Source organism: Eleutherodactylus coqui, chromosome 10 (assembly GCF_035609145.1).
Source record: "Eleutherodactylus coqui strain aEleCoq1 chromosome 10, aEleCoq1.hap1, whole genome shotgun sequence".
Taxonomy (NCBI): Eukaryota; Metazoa; Chordata; class Amphibia; order Anura; family Eleutherodactylidae; genus Eleutherodactylus; species Eleutherodactylus coqui.
This window is the reverse complement of record NC_089846.1, coordinates 1,158,063-1,179,091: the sequence shown is the minus strand read 5'-3', so window position 1 is coordinate 1,179,091 and position 21,029 is coordinate 1,158,063. Positions and strand designations below refer to the sequence as shown.

The following is a 21,029-nucleotide window of genomic DNA, read 5'->3' as shown; positions in this document are numbered from 1 at the left end:
AGCAGCACATTTCCGCTGCGTATGACGCATGCAAAATGTATATGCTCAGTAAGCAGTGAGTGGAACCTACGGACTTCAGTGGCTTTGGTCACACAGGCGTTTTGTGAGCGCACATGTCCTAGTTTGTGGAGATTGTGCATGAAAATAGCATGTATGGAATACTCACCGGGCCGAGATGGAATACACCCAAGGGGTCTAAGGGAACTCAGTGATGAGATAGCTAGGCCGCTATATCTAATATAGACCGGGGTTGTGCCATTGGATTGGCGCATTGCCAATGGGGTACCAGTACACAAAGAGGGGTCCAAAAGTGAGCCTGGTAACTACAGGCCGGTAAGTCTCACTTCAGTAACGGAAAAAATATTCAAGGGTTTCTGAGAGACGCCATCGTACAATACCTCAAGGAGAATAAGGGAATAACTCCTCACCAGCACGGGTTCATGAAGGGTCGCTCATGTCAGACCAATCTGATCAGCTTCTACAATGAAGTAAGCCCTAGGCTGGACCTGGGAGAATCTATTGATCTCATATATCGGGACTTCTCTAAAGCCTTTGACACCGTGCCACATAATAGGCTAATATACAAAATGAGAAGCTCGGATTGGGTGAAAACGTGTGTAATTGGGTAAAGAACTGGCTCAGAGATAGAAAGCAGAGGGGGTAATAAATGCATCATACTCTGATTGGGCCCTCATCACTAGTGGGGGCCACAGGGTTCAGTATTAGGCCCCATTCTGTACAACATATTTATCAATGACCTGGTAGAGGGGCTGCACAGTACAATATCAATATCTGCAGACGATACTAAATTATACAATATAATTAATACAACGGAGGACAATGTGCGGCTACAAACGGAGCGAGATAAGCCGGGGTCTTGGGGGGGGGGAATGGAGGGCAATGTGGATAAATGTAAGGTTCTGCACATGGGCAGGAGAAACGGATGTCACCAATATACACTAAATGGGGCACTGCTAGGGAAAAGGCCTGGGGGCACTAGTGGGCTGTAGACTAAACTGCAGTAACCAATGCCAGTCAGCTGCTGCAAAAGCTAATAAAGTCTTGGGGTGCAGTAAAAGAGGTATAGGGGCGAGGGATGAGAACATTATCCCCCCACTATATAAGGCACTTGTCAGGCCCCACATGGAATACTGCGTACAGTTCTGGTCACCGGGGCTCAGGAAAGATGTTACAGTGCTGGAGGGGTACAAAGAAGGGCAACTAAACTAATACATGGAATGACGGGACTGGAATACCCAGAGAGGCACCAAAACTGGGATTATTCACCCCGGAAAAAAGACGGCTAAGGGGTGACCAAATAACTATGTATAAATACATGAGGGGACAACACATGGATCTCTGCCATGATCTGTTTACACCCAGGACTGCGACGGTAACAAGAGGACATCCGCTACGTCTAGAGGAAAGCAGGTTTCATCACCAACACAGGAGGGGGTTCTTTACTGTAAGAGCAGTGAGACTGTGGAACTCTCTGCCTGAGGACGTGGTGATGGCAGGATCCATAGAGGAGTGTAAGAGGGACTTGATGTCTTACTGTGATATTACAGGATATAGACAGTAGGTGACCAGCGGTTGGTGATCCGGGTCTTACAGTCAGGTAGGTACTATCAGAGGTTGGTCCAGGGATTATTCTGACCGCCATTATGGAGTCGGGAAGGAATTGTTTCCCCAAAAGGGCTAATTGGCTTCTGCTCTTGGGGTTTATTTTTTCCTTCTTCTGGATCAACAAGGGGGGTGGAAACAGGCTGAACGGGATGGGCGTGGTCTCCCTTCAGCCCAATGCACTGTTAGGCTTCATTACAGCCGCCGATCTCCGCGCCATGTGAAGCTTTGGTGTCTGATCGCTCACACAGGTGAATATACGGATGTGTGCGGCGCAGGTACGGCGGGCAAGGAGATCGTTCCTGTTCTATCCTTGGCTTGATATAGGCGGCGACTCCCGTGGGAGCGGGACAGAGAAAGGGAGGGAGTTTAGGCGTGTCCAGCGATGCCAGGAGCCTGCAGGTGGCGGTATGTAGACCTGGGGGCGTCCCGAGGATCCGTGCCGAGCGAGGGCTTCCAGGGTGCAGCGTATTTTTTCGCTACAAGCGCCGTCCGTGATCGCAGAAAAGCAGTTGTCCGTGCAGGTTTATGTATCTGAAACTACTTACCTTCACTGCGCAGCGGCCTAAACCCACGGGCGCGGTACGCTTCCCACAACGCAGGGTATTCGCCTGAACCAGGGAAAAGTCTAGGTGTTTTCAACTGTTCAAACTCTGCGCTATTGTGTGCGAGAAAAAACAGAAGCTAAAAGATGCGGCGCGACCGTTTTTATGCAGATAGTAATGCGCTGCGAGAATCACAAACGCATCGGAATCCTGCGTTTTGTCTTCGCTTTTTGTGGCTGTGATTTTCACGGTCGATTTTAAGCCCTTAAATGGGGGGGGGGGCGGTTGGCACGCGTTGGCTGCGCACAAACGTTACAGTAACATACCCACACACGCAAAGACATCCATTGCGTAAATGCGCAGCACGAATGCAGGCATAAGCGCTTCTCCGGACGACCGCCATTTTGTCCCGTTATGCGGATTCGATAATCACGGCTGCAAAATGAGACAAAACAAAATCATTGCTTCAAACGGTTGTGTTTTGCGCCGTGTTAATTCTGCGTCTGCTTTAGATTTCTCGCACGCAGTTTTTCTATAGGGCTGACGCAATCTTCACGTTTTTTTTCTTACCGGCACGCAGTAGCGGCGAGTGTATTTGCGCATGTTCCACTCTGTGTTGGCCCTAAATACGCTAACGCCTATGTGAGACCCAAGGTGCGCCAGCCAGGGATGACGATGGACGCGTGTGGCGTGGCCCCCGGGAGCCGTGGTTGTGGGGGTCCTGCAGCGCTTTACAGCATTTTCACAGCTGTGCAGCCGGCTGTGACCCGTATGGCGGCACAGTTGTACTGCGCATGAATGCGTACTCACACATGGAGCCGAGCGCAGTCCACCTCTTCCATCTTGTTTATATTTCCCGCGCCGTCGCTCAGCGATCACACGTATACCAATCACATCAGAGACGGGCGCTGTTATATATATACGTGACACAATAGTTACGGGCGTCGTCACACAGGCGTGATAATGGCGGCCGCATGGCGGGACGGAACCTCTAGTTTCAGTGGTTTCATTCTCATTAGCGGCATTCTCGCTCGGTAATGCTGTGTGCGCCAGGGATCGGGCGGACACCTATCTTTCCACATTTTTTTTTAAACTCGGCGTAATGGTGCGAAGTTTGAACGGCCCAAGAAAAAAAACAAAAAGTCTGTTCATGCGCAACCATACCCGGTAGCGGCGAGCGTAGTTACACATACACCCATGGGCTTCTGCCCTGATGCTGCGTTGTATTTTGCACTCACGTATTACGCTATGATGGTATGCTAATGTTTGCAGAACTGCGTTAGCCAATCTACTTGATTGCAAGTTACCGTGTGGTGGCCCAGAACTAGTGGGGCCCCTCCATAATGTTATAGACCCGCCTCGTGCCGTTGTCTTGTCAGAGTCTTATGTGCAGTGTGCATTTGGTATGTGTATTGCAGCACTGAATGAGTTAATGGCTGGGTTATGTCTGAGAAATGTATCATGTTGTATGTTATGTGACCATGTTAGATATATGTGTTTGCAAGGGGAAAGCAAGTCAGTCTGTGAGGCAGTCCAAGCCAGACTAGTTTCTGCAAGAGAGTCTGAGAGTAGTCAAAAAGAGACAGTCTAGGAGTGTGAGTGCAAGAAGTCGGTGAGTGACCCCCGTGTGTGTAGAGAATGGAGGAAGCTGAGCGATTCCCTTCAGCTTGGCCTGGGCCTACTCTACTCAGGATGTGCCGGTGCTGCCACTATGCACTGAGAGAGAGAGAAGGACCGCTGCTGGAGAGAGAAGAGGCACCAGAATTGTGAGTGTTGGAGAGAGACGGAAGTGACCAGGAGCGGGATCACACGGATGACTGGGACTGTGGACTGTCCAGATTACCCCGAGAGTCCTCCGTCACACCGCCTTCTATGTGTGTAATTGAGCCAAACCTCTGTTGTGAATTGGGATCTGCCAAAGTTACAGTAAACAGACATTACTGACTGTTCCCGGTTTGTCCACAAAATTTCCCCGTGTGTGGACTAAGTTATTTACTTCATCAAGATTCACCGCAGAGGACGGAACAGTGGCGTCACGAGTGACAAACAACTTTAAGGGAACTCCTGGTTACTTTTCCCTCCCCAGCAGTAACTTGGATGGTTCCCGAACTACCCCAAGAGGAGGAGGTGGTGGAGCCCCGTGACATAATTATCCTTATCTACCCCGCCATCTCCTCGCCTGTGGGCCCGCTCCTCGGACGCTGCAACCGCATATCACACAGACGCACAGAGACTGCGTAACATGCGGTAAACCTATGCCCGTGTGAGCCGGCCTAATGCTTCATTTCTCCATACGGATTTCTTCCATTGAGGGCTAACATGTTACGGACACATTGGAGATCTGGCTGAACGCTGAGGACTATCGGTCGGCTCCGGAACCATCACCCGCGTTCACTGCGAGCCATAAAGTGATGGGCGGTCACAACAAGCAGCTCAATACCAGCAGACGCATCTCATATCTTTCACAGACCATGGGACGGTTGGCAGCCCTGACTGCTGCCATCATGGCCGACCCCTTAAGAGAGCAGTGGAGATGGGCTATGGTCTGCTGCCCTGACGCAACACTTGTTAGGGGGTTTCCAACAGTGGGGGCCGGTTTGGGCATTTGGGGGTGCAGCCCACAGGAGGCTGGTACTACCACTGCTATAGTCATCTTGGTGTTATGGGGCTGGATGGTAATGGGGGTCAGTGGTCTTGTCGGCACAGATGGGCTTAGTAGACTGTCATGGCCAGGTCTGGCTTGGGACAATGACGCTCCATCTGGAACTGTGCCGAGGGCCTCAGAGTCTGTGGGAGCAACTAAAAGGATGAACGCTAGCTCATAATGCTGCAGCCAATGGCGGAGTCTCTCGGAAGGCATCCGCGCCGTTACTGAAGTCTGCGTCCCGCGTCCCACCAGCCGGTCATACTCACATGCTTGTAGCACAACGGTGGGGGGGCACACTCAGCGGACGGGATCAAAGCTTCATACGCAGTTGGTACTGGCATTCCCGTAGGGGTCAGCTCACACCTGACCACCCCTACCGCGGACACCAGATTGTGCGCTGGAAAGAACATGGCAATTCAACAACCCCCCCTTACCGCAGGTTACTGGCTGGGGTCTTGGCTGCAGGGCTCCCCGTCGTAGATGGTGGAGGACCCCTTTAACTGATATGAATAAGGCCTCACGCAAGATAAGCTCTAAGAAGACGCTGCCATCTTGGCTTTGTCTCATGAAAGAAGTGCTGCGGACTGCGCCAGCGAGGAGGTGCGTGTGTATGTCCACGGTTTGGCTGTGTCGTCACAGATGGGAACAAGCGGGTCGCCTTCCTGTAAACATGATGGACACCGGAGCGGCACCTGCAGTCGACACTGACGACTCCATGGAAATAGGCAACATTTTAGGTGGAATGGGGCAAAACAAGACGGCAGTCACTGCTTGGCACCATCCAGGCTTGATGAGGGGAGCCTCCGCCTGAAACGATCCGATATACAGATATATTATCAAACACGTGCTGGGCGGCTCAGAGAGGAGAAAAGTTGCACAGAAATGTGCCAAAAACACAAAAAGTTTGAAAAACGTGCCAGTCTGGGACTCATCAGCAGCTGACAGCACTTAGACCGGCGCGTCAGCAGGTGACAGCACTTAGACCGGCGTGTCAGCAGGTGACAGCACTTAGACCGGCGCGTCAGCAGGTGACAGCACTTAGACCGGCGCGTCAGCAGGTGACAGCACTCAGAGCGGTGTGTCAGCAGGTGACAGCACTTAGACCGGCTCATCAGTAGGTGACAGCACTTAGACCGGCTCATCAGCAGGTGACAGCACTTAGACCGGCTCATCAGCAGGTGACAGCACTTAGACCGGCTCATCAGCAGGTGACAGCACTTAGACCGGCTCGTCAGCAGGTGACAGCACTTAGACCGGCGCGTCAGCAGGTGACAGCACTTAGACCGGCGCGTCAGCAGGTGACAGCACTCAGAGCGGTGTGTCAGCAGGTGACAGCACTCAGAGCGGTTCATCAGTAAGTGACAGCACTCAGATCATTAGTCAGCAGGTGACAGCACTTAGACCGGCTCATCAGCAGGTGACAGCACTCAGATCATTAGTCAGCAGGTGACAGCACTTAGACCGGCTCATCAGCAGGTGACAGCACTCAGATCATTAGTCAGCAGGTGACAGCACTCAGAGCGGCTCATCAACAGGTGACAGCACTCAGAGCGGCCCGTCAGCAGGTGACAGCACTCAGAGCGGCCCGTCAGCAGGTGACAGCACTTAGACCGACTCATCAGCAGGTGACAGCACTTAGACCGGCTCATCAGCAAGTGACAGCACTCAGACCGGCTCATCAGCAGGTGACGGCACTTATACCGGCTCATCAGTAGGTGACAGCACTCAGAGCGGCTCATCAGTAGGTGACAGCACTCAGAGCGGTGTGTCAGCAGGTGACAGCACTTAGACCGGCTCATCAGTAGGTGACAGCACTCAGAGCGGTGTGTCAGCAGGTGACAGCACTTAGACCGGCTCATCAGTAGGTGACAGCACTCAGAGCGGCTCATCAGTAGGTGACAGCACTCAGAGCGGTGTGTCAGCAGGTGACAGCACTTAGACCGGCTCATCAGTAGGTGACAGCACTCAGAGCGGCCCGTCAGCAGGTGACAGCACTCAGAGCGGTGTGTCAGCAGGTGACAGCACTTAGACCGGCTCATCAGTAGGTGACAGCACTCAGAGCGGTGTGTCAGCAGGTGACAGCACTTAGACCGGCTCATCAGTAGGTGACAGCACTCAGAGCGGTGTGTCAGCAGGTGACAGCACTTAGACCGGCTCATCAGTAAGTGACAACAGTCAGATCATCTCATCAGCAGGTGACAGCACTCAGACCGGCCCGTCAGCAGGTGACAGCACTGAGACTGGTATGTCAGCAGTTGAAAACACTCAGACAGGTGTGTTAGCAGGTGGCAGCAATCAGAGTGGCGTGTCAGAAGGTGACAGCACTCAGACCGTCTCGTCAGCAGGTGACAGCACTCAGACTGGCGCATCAGCAGGTGACAGCACACAGACAGTCTCATCAGGAGGCGACAAAACTCAGAGCAGTGTGTCAGCAGGTGACAGTACTCAGACTGGCATGTCTGCAGGTGACAGCACTCAGATCATCTCATCTGCAGGTGACAGCACTCAGATCATCTCATCTGCAGGTGACAGCACTCAGACTGGTGCATCTGCGGGTGACAGCACTCAGACTGGCACGTCTGCAGGTGACAGCACTCAGAACGGCATGACAGCACTCAGACTGGTGCCTCAACAGGTGACAGCACTCAGATCATCTCATCAGCAGACGACAGCACTCAGACCATCTTGTCAGCAGGTGACAGCACTCAGACTGGCCCATCAGCAGGCGACAGCACTCAGACCATCTTGTCAGCAGGTGACAGCACTCAGACTGGCCCATCAGCAGGCAACAGCACTCAGACCATCTTGTCAGCAGGTGACAGCACTCAGACTGGCCCATCAGCAGGCGACAGCACTCAGACCATCTTGTCAGCAGGTGACAGCACTCGGACCGGCCCGTCAGCAGGCGACAGCACTCAGACCATTTTGTCAGCAGGTGACAGCACTCAGACCGGCCCGTCAGCAGGCGACAGCACTCAGACCGGCCCATCAGCAGGCAACAGCACTCAGACCGGCCCGTCAGCAGGCGACAGCACTCAGACCGGCCCATCAGCAGGCAACAGCACTCAGACTATCTTGTCAGCAGGTGACAGCACTCAGACCGGCCCGTCAGCAGGCGACAGCACTCAGACTATCTTGTCAGCAGGTGACAGCACTCAGACTGGTGCATCTGCAGGTGACAGCACTCACAGTCTCATCAGCAGGTGACAGCACTCAGAGTGGTGCATCTGCAGGTGACAGCACACAGACAGTCTCATCAGGAGGTGACAGCACTCAGACTGGTGCATCTGCGGGTGACAGCACTCAGAACGGCATGACAGCAACGGCATGACAGCACTCAGACTGGTGCCTCAACAGGTGACAGCACTCAGATCATCTCATCAGCAGACGACAGCACTCAGACCATCTTGTCAGCAGGTGACAGCACTCAGACCGGCCTGTCAGCAGGCGACAGCACTCAGACCATTTTGTCAGCAGGTGACAGCACTCAGACCGGCCCGTCAGCAGGCGACAGCACTCAGACCGGCCCATCAGCAGGCAACAGCACTCAGACTATCTTGTCAGCAGGTGACAGCACTCAGACCGGCCTGTCAGCAGGCGACAGCACTCAGACCATCTTGTCAGCAGGTGACAGCACTCAGACCATCTTGTCAGCAGGTGACAGCACTCAGACTGCTGTGACAGCACTCAGACCGTCGCGTCAGCAGGTGACAGCACTCAGACCGGCCCGTCAGCTGGCTCGTTCTCGTGGTCGGTGTGGTCTCAGCGATCATCACTTCTGCCGCGTCACTATGACATCCCAGTTATTACACGTGCGGTCACACTCTCTGCGCTGGTCCTGCACATCAAGCATTCCCCCAGTGCATTCTGGGAGCGTGGAGAGCACTCGGGGTTAAACACCATCGTTTGATTTTGGGGCCGTGAAAATCTCACCCAACAGTGACTACCCGAAACTATGGACTTCTATGGTTTTGTTTTAACTAGTGATTTTTGTGCTTGCGAGAAGAGATGGCAGCGGAGAAGCGCCGTCCGTTTGGCTGTGAAGGGAGCAGCATGGACATGGGTACTTGGGTGACTCCTCCTGGCACGTTGCGATGGGGTTTCCAGTAAGTGAGCGCTGAGGGTTAGTGAGTGTACAGCTGATTTCTCTTACGATGGGGAGATCAATCAGACCGCGAGCCGCCATTAATATTTCACGCTCTTCCGGCTGCTGTTTTCTAGTAGAAGAAAGTAATCTTGTCCGCTCGCCGCCCACAAAGCCTCCTTGTCTCCTGCATGCAGCTCTGGGGGCACTTAATGCATCCAGAGGTTAGCGCTACAATCAGCGGTCCGTGGCTGGAGATGCATTAGAGCATCGTCGCACAATTCTATGTAATGTGGTCTAACCAGATGGACCCGTGTCTATCCTAATCTCCCCCCTTCATGAATAGGATTCCAGGAGTGCAGTGAAGACTGACACACACGACGTGCCGAGCCCTGGAACTGTAGCGTGTTCTGCTGTTGAGGGTCTGTGGGAAGTGACGCTGTGTGGTGGCTGAAACGGCTGCTGTTCTCACCCGGGGCGCATCTGGGTTTGTTTGGTTTTGCTCTTATTCCTCCAAAGAAACCTCTGACCACTAGAGGACACTGGATGATTGCCGGATGGCCCCCAAATGCCCGTCGGATGCCCACCAGTTGACCTCCAGATGCCTGCCAGATGGCCACTGGATGACCTCCAAATGCCCGTCGGATGCCCACCAGTTGACCTCCAGATGCCTGCCAGATGGCCACTGGATGACCTCCAAATGCCCGTCGGATGCCCACCAGTTGACCTCCAGATGCCTGCCGGATGACCACCGGATGCCCAACAAATGACCACCGGATGACCGCTATGATTCTTTTATTTCTGCTGCCGTAAGCAGATCTATTGGCTCCCTGGACATAAGCGCGACTTCCTGCAGGCTGCTGAGAGGCCGCGCTCGCTGCACGGATCACTGACTAAGGCCGCCTGCAGACGAGCGGAAATCCCGCCGCGGGATTTCCCGCGGGATTTCCGCCGCTGAAAGTCTGCATAGGAGTGCATTACAATACGCACTCCTATGCAGACGGCCGCGGTTTGGCCGCGCGAAATCTCGCGCGGCAAACAAACCGCGGCATGTTCTAATTTTGTGCGGAGCACGCACTCACCTGGCCGCCGGCTCCGGTCTGCGCATGCGCCGGCTGCGCGGCAGCCGGCACATCAAAGAGCCGGGGCCGCCAGGCGCGGGTGAGTACGCGCTCGCCCCTGCAGGCTCTGGGGTCGGATCGCGCGGCGAGATTTCTCGCTGCCGGATCCGACCCGCTCGTCTGCAGGCGGCCATAGTGTAAGAAAAATAACTACACGCTAACGTTAGTGTAGTGGTCCGGAAAACCATCCTGCTCGCCTCTATAAAGGTCATACATGTTTGTCCTATGTAGATGCACTGTACGAGCCTGTCCTGTCATATCCAGTGTGTGTGTTGCACAGCTGCGGCGCTTGAGAGGTTAACAGTAATAAAATCATTGCCGGCATGTAGATGTATCTGTCTTGTCATGTGGTACAAGGAGTGTTTCAGAGCAGGAAAGGAATCCATCTTCAGGAGGCGAGAGTGCTAACACAGAGCCACATGGAAGCACCTTCAGCTTCCATGTAGGTGAAGATGGAGGAAGAGGAGCGACATCCCGTAGCGAGTGGAGTGTGGATGTGAGAGGAGTGAGCCCCATCATTAGAGTGAGAGAGAGCCCTACCAAGGTTGCGAACAGGTACCCGTTCACACTGCAGGCTTTTCCTGTGCGGCCGTCCATAGTTAGGATCCCCGCACAGAGGTACTTTATTGTGACACCAGCGCGTCTGCCGTGCAGGGTGTTTATTGGCTAAGCCTTCTTTGTTTATTGTCTGTCAGAGAGTCTGCGGAGTGACCCCTGTCCCCCTTCCTCCTCTGGAGTGCTCCCAGTCCAGGAGAGGGGCCGTACAGATTACGTGGACTGTAGGACCAGTCTCATCCTGTGTATCCTCCCTGCCTCTGAGCTCTAGCCTGCTAACGTGTTACAGTACATTGTACCTGCATTAAATGTTGTAAGAAGTTTGTCATGCAAGTAAAAGTTATACCGGGCCCTAGCCATTCCTGGGGACCCGAGGTACTGTACACAAGACTCTGTTCATTTCTTCGCCGCGTAGCATTGTGGTGTGTGGGAACAGTGGCGTCACGAGTGATCAGTACTACTACTCCCCCCATCCCGTTTATTGGCATTCCCTTTCATAGGGGGGTGGAAGCTGGCCTGCGATCCTGCTCTGGCCTTGGCTACATGTCATCCCTCCGGGATCAGAGCCAGGTAAGTGCCGCTATGACAAGCCAGCACTTATCCCTCCCAGCTCTTCACATTAGTCAGGTGCCCAGGGTCGCCCCTCTGGGATGTTGCAGCCAAATGCTTTTCCTGGCATCACTTGGCATAGTATCTGATCTGCTGCACCAATACAAGTTAATGGACTGCCAATTGAATGTCAGTGCGCCACCCAGGATGGCGCTCATTATATGTTTATGCTCCAGTTACTTGGCACCAAGAAGACAACGCCCTAGTTTGGTGCAAAGTAGGGGGGTGGGACTACCCCTACTCAATGGACTTGCTGGTGCCTAAAGTGGGAGGAGCTAACTGCGGCTGCAGACCCCTGGGCACAGAGCATTATTGGCCAGGCAATTGTTAAGATGAATCCTGCTGAGAGAACGAGTAGGCTGCACCGAGTTCTTGCGGCTGCTGTGGATCCGGCTCCTCGGAGGCTGCCAATGTACTGGGAGGAGGACCCGCAGATCACTAGGCTGCCCACCTACCCAGCGCCTGAGGGCATGGAAGGCTCTGCAAGGCCTCCTCCAACGCAGCACCTCTTCAAGAGGAATGGAGTAACTGCCAGGCATCACACCCGCTATGGATCCGGATTCACCGGGGTAATGGAGTCGTCCGGGAGTAGGTCCCAGAACTGTTATGCCCATTGATACTTATGTACGGGGACGCCAACTTCAGCTTTCATTTTATGGGAGAAAGACGACCCCAGCCCACGTGCTCCCACAGACCCGCTGTGTCCCCTGCGCTCAGCATGGACCCTGCATCTACCAGCTCCGCAAGGATGGAGGATGATAAAGAGTCTAGTAGGAGACGGTGCTGCAGCAGCTGCAGCTGATGTGGAAAGCAGGGGGCAGCGCTGGGCAGAGATAGGAGGAATGCTGATACCACAGAATGACTTCGGCTTTCCCTGAGACCCTCGCCCTCAGAGACAGTTCTGCTTAATACTCTTATACTAGAGACTGAAAAGTGCGTAACGTGTAAATATGTTCAAGTGTGTGCTGAGGAGGTAAAGTAAAGACGCGCTGAAAGTCTAAAACGTTTACCTGCTCGTGCTCTCTGCAGGCATTAAAGTCATTATATATTCATGCATAATTAATGTTTGCTTTAATATTGTCTATTTCATGCTAATTTATGCTAATTCAGTACAATCACCGTATGCTTGAGACTGTGTGCATGGTATGATAGTTATCTGTGTATGACTGGAGGTCTCCTGTGTACCCCTTAATCCGGTCTTCAGTGTTCAGCAGCCCGTTCAGCCTGTCTCAGGGGGCGGGGCATTTGATTCACCTCATTCATATCACGGACAGCAGTATTGCCTTAAGCTACTGACGGCTCCGATAATAATTTGCTCTTTTTGCTGCCAGTCGCCTTTTCATATTTTTGTGTTTGGTAACAGTGTATTTCCATCTCTGTAAGAGACAGGGATGGTCATTCCACTGATCTCACATCACTAGTCTTTGGAGCCAAGTGTTATGTATGGCGCTCCATAGCTATACTAGCGCTCTTGGATTCTGTCCAGCCTGGTAGATTTTTCTTTACACGCTGTCATAAATGGAAGCCACACATAGAAATGACGCTTCCTTTAGTCGGAGTACACTGGGGGAGGGGGTGCATCCTTATATATATAGGTGACCATGGGAGGAGTTGTGTTTACAGGTTTCGCCTTGCACACTCCGTGACTGAGCAGTGTGTTCTTAAAGGGGATGGAAGTAATACACTCAAGATGGCCCGACCGATGTTTACACTGTGCTTTAGGGGCGCTGGGGGAGGCTTCATTCTTAAGAAGGGGGGAAACTGTAGTGGCCCAGAACACCATCCTGGTCCCTCCATAAAGGTCATACATGTTTGTACTATGTACATGCACTGTGCAAAGCCTGTCCTCTCATATCCAGTGTGTGTGTTGCACAGCTGCGGCACTTGAGAGGTTAACAGTAATAAAATCATTGCCTGCCTGTAGATGTATCAGTCTGTCTTGTCATGTGGTGTGACTGAGGGTATAAATGTGAGTGTTTGAGGGCTGGAAGAGGTCTTGTCTACCTGAGAGAGTGCTGACACAGAGCCACATAGAAGCACCTTCAGCTTCCATGTAGGTGAAGATGGAGGAAGAGGAGCGACATCCCGTAGCATTTGGAGTATGGATGTGAGTGGAGTGAGTCACCGCAACAGAGAGAGAGAGAGCCCTACCTAACTTCCTAAACCGGTACCCATTCAGACTGCAGACTTTTCCTGTGCGGCTGTCCGTAGTTAGGATCACCGCACAGAGGTACTTTATTGTGACACCAGGGCGTCCATTTAGACACAACAGTTATCGCTCAAAATTCGCTCAAAAGTTGTCTTCTGCATCCTCCGCTCGGAGAGCAAGGGGATCAACGTTTGAGCGATCACCTTGTGCTGTAAATACACACGATTATCGCTTGAAAGTCGCTCAACAGAGATAATCATTGTGTCTAAATGGGCTTTTACTGTTAATAATTGTCTGCCAGAGAGTCTGCGGAGTGACCCCTGCCCCCTTCCTCCTCTGGAGTGCTCCCAGTCCAGGACCGGTGACACAGATTATGTGGACTGTAAGACCGGTCTCATCCTGTGTATCCTCCCTACTTCTGAGCTATCGTCTGCTGATGTTCTGGAGTGAATTGTACAGGGGATTTCTGCAGCTGCGGCAGCGGGGGATTCCCTTAGCGGCATCGGGGGATTCCTTCAGCAGCAGCGGGGGATTCCTTCAGCAGCAGCGGGGGATTCCATTAGCGGCATCGGGGGATTCCTTCAGCAGCAGCGGGGGATTCCTTCAGCGGCATTGGGGGATTCCTTCAGCGGCATTGGGGGATTCCTTCAGCGGCAGTGATGCCAGGTGGTTTTCCCTGTTATTAAAGGGAAGCTCCAGGATCAGTAAAGCGAGGACACCTTCCTCTTTTTTTTCAGCCAGTCCGGGTCCGCTCGCTTCTATGGGGGACCTACAAAGGGGGACAGCTGGTTTACTGACGTAGTGGGAGGAGCTGTGGTAGAGCGGGATCTAGAGCATTGACTATATTGGTGTTCCCTACAGGTGGGACTGGGTTGTCCGGCATCCCACGCCAGATCTGTGGTGGATGCTGCGGACGGGGCTGCTAACGCTCGTGCGAACGGAGCCTAAACTGTGCCTCTCAGGGCCTCTTGTGGCGATATCCTGCCCCCGCATTACTTCGTGTCCCCCCTGCTAGAGCGGCCTCCATCCCTCACTGTGACACGCCGCCGCGGGGGTGCTATCATGCATATTCATCAGCTGTTTTGCCCCAGTTTCTGGACAGGATGGCGGCTTGTTTGCTGACAGCAGCAGTTTTACAAACCCAGAAGAGGCGAGCGGCCTGTATGAACGCGGCGGCGGCGGCACGGAGGATATTCTCAGCAGGGTTACGCACTATTAATGAGCGACTGTCACACGGGGGACTTCATGTCCTGCCGCGCTCTCCTGACTACTCTGCACTAAATATATTACCGCCATAATGCCAGACTATTCATAGCTCCGCCCTCAATATGGCAGCATATTTATACAGGACCCTTCATTACTTGGCTGCGGGGGTTAAACTGTTTCCCCTTCACAGACTAATCACCAGCTCTGGCTGCGGCAGCCATAACGGCGCCCACGGGGGCCTCGCTACCCGCAGATGTTGGGGTGTGCGAGGAATCTGTGGGCCATATTAATACCATGCTGCAGCGCTGTCATGAGCGCCGGAGCCGCGAGGAGCCCACGAAATATTCTCAAAGACAAAGAATCCAACGCTGAGTTCAATGGAAAACCGCAGCAGAGATTTGCGCTTAAACATGCGAATTTCTGCATCAGATTTGCATACGGAGCGCCGCCGCCCCTCGCGGCGATTAACCTCAGCGCTGCACATGGAGGACTCGCCGTAGATTCCCCTTCATACCGATGGGTCACTTCTGCGTCACACCTGCAATGTAAACATCCCTCCGGACGTCCGCGGATCCAGCCGGCGCGGCGGCAAATCTGGGCAGCTGTTGGTACCAGATGTTAGTTGTGTGCCCGGTGGGGCATTGGGGGGCACTGTTGACCCCACCAGCCCATCACTTCTGTGAAGTTCCGATCCTCGGGCGCGACTTTCAGGCGAGTCGGCGGATCAGCAAGTGTTTCCTATTGTTTCCAATGGGAACGCTCCCAGCGCACTCACAGGCCCCTCCCACGCTGCGCGATGTGTTTTACTGCAAGCAATGGCCGACGCGTTCTGAGGAACACGAAAAGGCAGGTCGCTCCGCAACAGAAGCCAGCCTCAGAGCGGCGCGTGCACCACCACGGAGCACGGCTGCGCATGAACAGGTAGCTCTGCTCACCTTTCATCCTCTGGGCTTATTGCACGCACGTTTGAAAGGGAAAAAAGCGTGAATCTGCGTCCCGCCCGCCCGCTCTCTTTCGCGCACGCAGTATTAACGAGCGAGAATCCCGATAGTGGAAACAAAACTATTGAAGTCAGTGGTTTTGTTTCGTCCCGTTGTGCGGCTGTGATTATCACGCCCGTCTGTTTAAGCGCGTTCGCACATCGCGATTTGTCGCAGACCTTGGTGCCGATCTGCAGCAGGTTTAACCCTTTTGAAGCTGAAATCTGCTGCAGATCTGCGCCGTGTGAACGCACCCCTGCCGTAACGTCACGGGGCGGAGTTACAGAACTCCCAACTCTGCGGCGCATTTATTTATACTGCGGCATTCACCCCTTACGTGTCGGTGCCGATGATATTCCCAGGGCGGAGCCTAAGGAGGACGCCGCCTCTTTTCCAGCAGTTTTTCTTCTCGTCTTCAGTTTTAAGATGCAACAAAATGTCGGACAATGTTGCTAAATTTGTCGCATCTCTGAATGTGTCGCGAGTCGTGGAGTCTCTCATCATAACTGTCTCAGAACGCTCCGCCCTCCACTCCAGCCCCGCCCCCTGTCCGGACTCCTGAATACTGCGCGAGAGGCGGGGCTTCCACTCTTTAGTGCAAATCAAAAGTAAATTAGTCTAAAGGAATTAGAATACGGGATTTTACCCACTGGCGTTTTTTTTGCGCTGTGAATTCGCTGCGTGTTTTTATGTCAATGGGACTTTCTAATGTTAAACTTGCGTTTTTGCGTTTTTTTTGCGCTGTGAATTTAACGTTAGAAAGTCCCATTGACATAAAAACACGCAGCGAATTCACAGCACAAAAAAAAGCTTACGGGTAAAAGCCCTAAAGGTGCAACTTCCTCCAGCATTCAGGCGCAGCAGCCGTGAGAAGCAGCGCCATCTGTCCACCATGTCTGACCTGCTGCTCCTCTCCTCCAGGGTGAATCATCCCAACATCCTGCAGCTCATCGACACATTTGAGACCAAGAAAGAATTTTATATTATTCAAGAATTGTAAGTTAAGTATCTTAATGTGGGCGGGCCATATACATCATAGTGACCGGAGGGGGCGGGCCGTATACATCATAGTGACCGGAGGGGGCGGGCCGTATACATCATAGTGACCGGAGGGGGCCATATACATCGTAGTGACCGGAGGGGGCGGGCCGTATACATCATAGTGACCGGAGGGGGCGGGCCGTATACATCGTAGTGACCAGAGGGGGCAGGCCGTATACATCGTAGTGACCGGAGGGGGCCATATACATCGTAGTGACCGGAGGGGGCGGGCCGTATACATCGTAGTGACCGGAGGGGGCAGGCCGTATACATCATAGTGACCGGAGGGGGCCATATACATCGTAGTGACCGGAGGGGGGCGGGCCGTATACATCATAGTGACCGGAGGGGGCGGGCCGTATACATCGTAGTGACCGGAGGGGGGCGGGCCGTATACATCGTAGTGACCAGAGGGGGCGGGCCGTATACATCATAGTGACCGGAGGGGGCGGGCCGTATACATCATGGTGACCGGAGGGGGCGGGCCGTATACATCATAGTGACTGGAGGGGGTGGGCCGTATACATCATAGTGACCGGAGGGGGCGGGCCGTATACATCATAGTGACCGGAGGGAGCGGGCCGTATACATTATAGTGACCGGAGGGGGCCATATACATCGTAGTGACCGGAGGGGGCGGGCCATATACATCATAGTGACCGGAGGGGGCGGGCCGTATACATCGTAGTGACCGGAGGGGGCAGGCCGTATACATCGTAGTGACCGGAGGGGGCGGGCCGTATACATCGTAGTGACTAGAGGGGGGCGGGCCGTATACATCGTAGTGACCGGAGGGGGTGGGCCGTATACATCGTAGTGACCAGAGGGGGCGGGCCATATACATCGTGACCAGAGGATGGGGGGCGTATACATCGTAGTGCCCGGAGGGGGGCGGGTCGTATGCATCGTAGTGACTAGAGGGGGGCGGGCCGTATACATCGTAGAGACCGGAGGGGGTGGGCCGTATACATCGTAGTGACCAGAGGGGGCGGGCCATATACATCGTAGTGACCAGAGGATGGGGGGCGTATACATCGTAGTGACCGGAGGGGGCGGGCCATTTACATCATAGTGACCGGAGGGGGTGGGCCGTATACATCGTAGTGACCGGAGGGGGCGGGCCGTGTATATCATGGTGACCAGAGGGGGCAGGCCATATACATCATAGTGACCGGAGGGGGCGGGCCATATACATCATAGTGACCGGAAGGGGCGGGCCATATACATCGTAGTAACCGGAGGGGGCGGGCCGTATACATCGTAGTGAGCGGAGAGGCCGGCCGTATACATCGTAGTGACCGGAGGGGGCGGGCCGTATACATCGTAGTGACCGGAGATGGGTAGGCCATATACATCGTAGTAACCGGAGGGGGCGGTCTGTATACATCGTGGTCACCGGAGGAGGCAGGCCCTATACATCGTAGTGACCGGAGGGGGCGGTCTGTATATATTGTGGTGACCAGAGGGGTCGGGCCGTATACTTTGTGGTAACAGGAGGCAGCGGACCGCATACATCGTAGTGACCGGAGGGGACTGGCCGTATACATCAGAGGGGGCGGGCATGTACATCAGTGATCGGAGGGGACTGGCCGTATACATTATGGTGACCGGAGGGGACGGGCCGTATACAACGTGGAGACTAGAGAAACGGGCTATATATATCGTGGTGATGGGAAGGGGCGGGCCATATACATCGTGGTGACCAGAGGGAATTGGCCGTATACATTGTGGTGACAGGAGAGGATGAGCTGTATATATTGTGGTGACCAGAGGGGGCGGGATGTATACATCATGGTAACCGGAGGAGACGGGCCGTATACATCGTAGTGACCGAAGGGGGCGGGCCGTATACATCATAGTGACCAGAGGATGGGGGGCGTATACATCGTAGTGACCGGAGGGGGCGGGCCGTATAAATCGTAGTGACCGGAGGGGGCGGGCCATTTACATCGTAGTGACCAAAGGGGATGGTCCGTATACATCGTAGTGACCGAAGGGGATGGTCCGTATACATCGTAGTGACCGGAGGGGGCGGGCCGTATACATCATAGTGACCGGAGGGGGCCATATACATCGTAGTGACCGGAGGGGGCGGGCCATATACATCGTAGTGACTGGAGGGGGCGGGCCGTATGCATCGTAGTGACCGGAGGGGGTGGGCCATATGCATTGTAGTGACCGGAGGGGGCGGGCCGTGTATATCATGGTGACCAGAGGGGGCAGGCAGTATACATCATAGTGACCGGAGGGGGCGGGCCATATTCTTCGTAGTGACCGGAGGGGGCGGGCCGTATACATCGTAGTGACCGGAGGGGGCGGCCGTATTCATCGTTGTGACCGGAGGGGGCGAGCCGTATACATCGTAGTGACCGGAGGTGGTTAGGCCATATACATCGTAGTAACCGGAGGGGGCGGTCTGTATACATCATGGTCACCGGAGGGGGCAGGCCCTATACATCGTAGTGACCGGAGGGGGCGGTCTGTATATATTGTGGTGACCAGAGGGGTCGGGCCGTATACATTATGGTAACAGGAGGCAGCGGACCGCATACATCGTAGTGATCGGAGGGGACTTGCCGTATACATTATGGTGACCGGAGGGGATGGGCCGTATACAACGTAGAGACTAGAGGAACGGGCTATATATATCGTGGTGATGGGAAGGGGCGGGCCATGTACATCGTGGTGACCAGAGGGAATTGGCCGTATACATTGTGGTGACAGGAGAGGATGAGCTGTATATATTGTGGTGACCAGAGGGGGCGGGCCGTATACATCATGGTAACCGGAGGGGGCGGGCCGTATACATCATGGTAACCGGAAGAGACGGGCCGTATACATCATAGTGACCAAAGGGGAGCGGACCGTATACATCGTAGTGACCGGAGGTTGCGGTCTGTATACATCATGGTCACCGGCTGGCCCTATGCATCGTAGTGACGGGAGGAGGCAGTCTGTATACATATTGGTCACTGGAGGGGGCGGGCCCTATACATCTTAGTGACGGGAGGGGGCGGTCTGTATGTATTGTGGTGACTAGAGGGGTCGGGCCGTATACATTGTGGTAACAGGAGGCGGTGGACCGCATACATTGTAGTGACCGGAGGGGAGTGGCCGTATACATCAGAGGGGCCAGGCCGTATACATCGTGATCGGAGGCGACTGGACGTATATATTATGGTGACCGGAGGGGGCGGGCGGTATACAACGTGGTGACTAGAGGAACGGGCTATATACATCGTGGTGATGGGAAGGGGCGGGCTGTATACATCGTGGTGACCAGAGGGAATTGGCCGTATACATTGTGGTGACAGGAGAGGATGAGCTGTATATATTGCGGTGACCAGAGGGGGTGGGCCGTATACATCATGGTAACTGGAGGGGGCGGGCCGTATACATCGTGGTGACTAGAGGAACGGGCTATATACATCGTGGTGATGGGAAGGGGCGGGCCGTATACATTGTGGTGACAGGAGAGGATGAGCTGTATATATTGCGGTGACCAGAGGGGGCGGGCCGTATACACCATGGTAACTGGAGGGGGCGGGCCGTATACATCGTGGTGACCGGAGGGGGCGGGCCATATATATTTTGGTGACCAGAGGGGATGGGCCATATTTATTGTGGTGGCCGGAGAACCTGTATTTCGCTCCTCTGTGGCAGAAAGAATTCCCCTCCAGACGTCTGCAGTGATTGGACAGATCTTACGGTGATCCTGTCTTGTAGGGCCACCGGAGGAGACGTGTTTGACTGGATCCTGGAGCAGGGCTATTACTCCGAGAAGGACGCCAGCAATGTGATGCGCCAAGTACTGGAGGCCGTCGCCTATCTACACAACCTGCACATCATCCACCGAAACCTCAAGGTATCCCGCCAGCTGACGCCGGGGGGGGGGGGGGGGGGTGTTCTGCCAGCGATATTCTGCAGGGTGTTCGGACTCAGTCGTTACACACAGCGTTTTTTTCCAGCTTTCATTAATCTCTTCATGAGAGATGGATAAGTCTCAGTAAATCAGCCAGGAGTCCAGAGCTGCAGCAGAGAGGGGTCTGCATGGGAGGGAGACCCTCCATAGGGTGACAGCATGGCTGGGAGACCCTACATGGGGTGACGGCGTGGCTGGGAGACTCTACATGGGATGACAGCGTAGCTTCGAGACTCTACATGGCGTGACCGCGTGGGTGGGAGACCCTCCATGGGGTGATGCCATTGGTGGGAGACCCTCCATGGGGTTACATTGTGGGTGGGAGACCCTACATAGAGGTAACGGCATGGGTGGGAGACCCTCCATGGGGTGAGGGTGTGGCTTGGAGACCCTACATGGGATGACGGCGTGGGTGGGAGACCCTCAATGGGGTGAGAGCGTGGCTGGAAGACCCTCCATGGGGTGATGGTGTGGGTGGGAGACCCTACATGGGGTGACAGCATGGGTGGGAGACCCTCCATAGGATGATGGAATTGGTAGGAGACCC

General features: G+C 54.2%; 1 protein-coding gene across 3 annotated transcripts in view; it reads left to right on the top strand.

Moving 5' to 3' along the window:
- LOC136579657 (caM kinase-like vesicle-associated protein) overlaps positions 1-21,029 on the top strand; it is a 134,622-nt gene that overhangs the window by 88,734 nt on the left and 24,859 nt on the right. For all 3 annotated transcript variants that reach the window (XM_066579701.1, XM_066579702.1, XM_066579703.1), the window contains exons 4-5: positions 16,441-16,515; positions 20,287-20,425. In XM_066579701.1, coding sequence (XP_066435798.1) covers positions 16,441-16,515; positions 20,287-20,425 — 214 coding nt within the window. The remainder of the gene's footprint in view (positions 1-16,440; positions 16,516-20,286; positions 20,426-21,029) is intronic.